This window comes from Charadrius vociferus, unplaced genomic scaffold, assembly GCF_000708025.1.
Source record: "Charadrius vociferus isolate BGI_N301 unplaced genomic scaffold, ASM70802v2 scaffold556, whole genome shotgun sequence".
Lineage (NCBI taxonomy): Eukaryota > Metazoa > Chordata > Aves > Charadriiformes > Charadriidae > Charadrius > Charadrius vociferus.
The window spans coordinates 522,418-524,156 of NW_009648647.1; the positions used below are offsets into that span (position 1 = coordinate 522,418).

At 62.4% G+C, this 1,739-nt stretch overlaps 1 protein-coding gene across 1 annotated transcript in view; it reads right to left on the reverse strand.

The window, feature by feature from the left end:
* LFNG (LFNG O-fucosylpeptide 3-beta-N-acetylglucosaminyltransferase) overlaps positions 1-557 on the reverse strand; it is a gene marked incomplete at its 5' end in the record, with an annotated part of 3,572 nt that extends 3,015 nt beyond the window's left edge. Inside the window, one exon of the mRNA XM_009886432.1 lies at positions 509-557. Coding sequence (XP_009884734.1) covers positions 509-557 — 49 coding nt within the window. The remainder of the gene's footprint in view (positions 1-508) is intronic.
* Between the last annotated feature and the right edge of the window lie 1,182 nt (positions 558-1,739).

Consider the following 1,739-nt stretch of genomic DNA (forward strand, 5'->3'; position numbering starts at 1 on the left):
TCCGGCTTCCCTTTCCCCGCAGCAGCCACCGTTATTGGCTTGCCCGGCTCAAAGGCAATCGCTTCCCGGCCTGAAAAGGAGCCATTTGCATGGGGAGAATCGACCGAGCTGACCCTGGCCCTGGGGCTGAGGGGGCGGCTGCCAGGGAAATGATCCCATGAAACCCTGGCCACGTTGCCCATCTCGCCCCAGGAACAAACTGCTGCAAAGGCGCCCCATCCTGTTAGAGTTCTCCCCAGCACTGGGCTGACTGGGAAGGAAACCTTTCCCCGGGTGGGGGCCCCGGGCAAAGGCTGCTTTAGGCACCATCAGTGAAATAAGTTGCCCCCATTCTCAGCCCAGACGCCGATGGAGAGGGCTCCTGAGATTAGTGTCTAACCGGTGGCATTTTGACCGTTTTTTTGGAGTTCCCAGGGCAGGCTCCATGTCGGCTGTGCTCCCCAGTAGGGGGGTCCTCAGGGAACCTGGCCAGATCACACATGCAAAGGAACAAGGGCCACGGACTCACGTGCTTGCTTCTTCAGCTCCTCATCCTCCCCGTCTGTGAAGATGAAGGTCTGAAAGAGAAGACGAGGCACCTTTGAGGACTGAGGAGTCGAGGCCGCACAGCTCTAGACACCACCCGGCACAGCTGGGCGCCACTGGGGGTTGGTGCTGCTGTGGCGCTGGTGGTGACTTCTTCCTCCTCGCTAAAACCCAAAGCAGCACCAGAGAACGAGGCAAACCCAAGACATGCTCAGCCACAGACCAAGAAGGGCGCCAAGCCGTCCTGGCAGGACACAGCACGCAATGCCGTGCCCCACGGGGGTGCAAACCCTAACCCCCTCACCGAGCATCCCCATCCTCTCGCCTTTTCCACGGGGCGGCAGCAGGCAAGGGGGATTTTGGGTGACACGAGGGTCGTCCCCAGCACGAGGCGGGTGCGTGGAGAGGAGCAGGTGACGGGGAGCGGGTGCAGAGCGCGGCTCAATCTGAGTGGGGACTTCAGACTTTAGCCGGCGCGACCGGCACGTGTGGCCGGGGATGCCAAAGCAGCCGCCCGGCGGCTCTCCCTGCCCAGGCAGGTGTGTTTGCCCGCGGCGCCGGCTGCCAACCGTGTCCCCACCTGTGTCAACAACACGTGGTCGTCCCCGGCCACTTGCACAACACCCCCAACAGCTCCTCTCCGGTCCCTATTCCCCCCGCCCAGGGTGGCTGAGCCGGTGCGGGTGAGTGCCTCTCACCAGCCCCAAGGAGGGGACGGTCCCTCGCTGCCCACCCCGCGGTGCCAGGCAGCATCCTACCTCCTCCCCAGGCACCCGTGCTGCCTGCCCGGCCGCACTCCTCTGTTTACACAGTTAATTCCTGGCATATGCTGCCTCGGAAGGACTTGGAGAAGGGGGGCTGCTGTTGGCCTGGGATTTGGGGAAGGGGGAGAAGCAGGAGGAGAGAGCAGGGGGTGGGAAAGGCATCGCCATCAATCAGCGGGCAGCAAACAAAGCTGGAGGAGAGAAACCACAACCAGCTGCCAAGCGCTATTAAAAACCAGACGTGCACAAAAGGGCAAAGGAAGAAAGACAAAAGGGCTGGGGAAGGGGGGGGAAGGCAGGAGGCGGCGGAGGGGGGAAGGATGGAGCCCGAGAGCGCTGGGGATGATGAATTATAAGTGAGCTGGAAATTGGGTACCACCCCGCAGCCGGCCGGCCCCGGGAAGGCGCGGGGATTTTTGTGGTTTGTTTGAGGAGGGGGGTACAATAGTG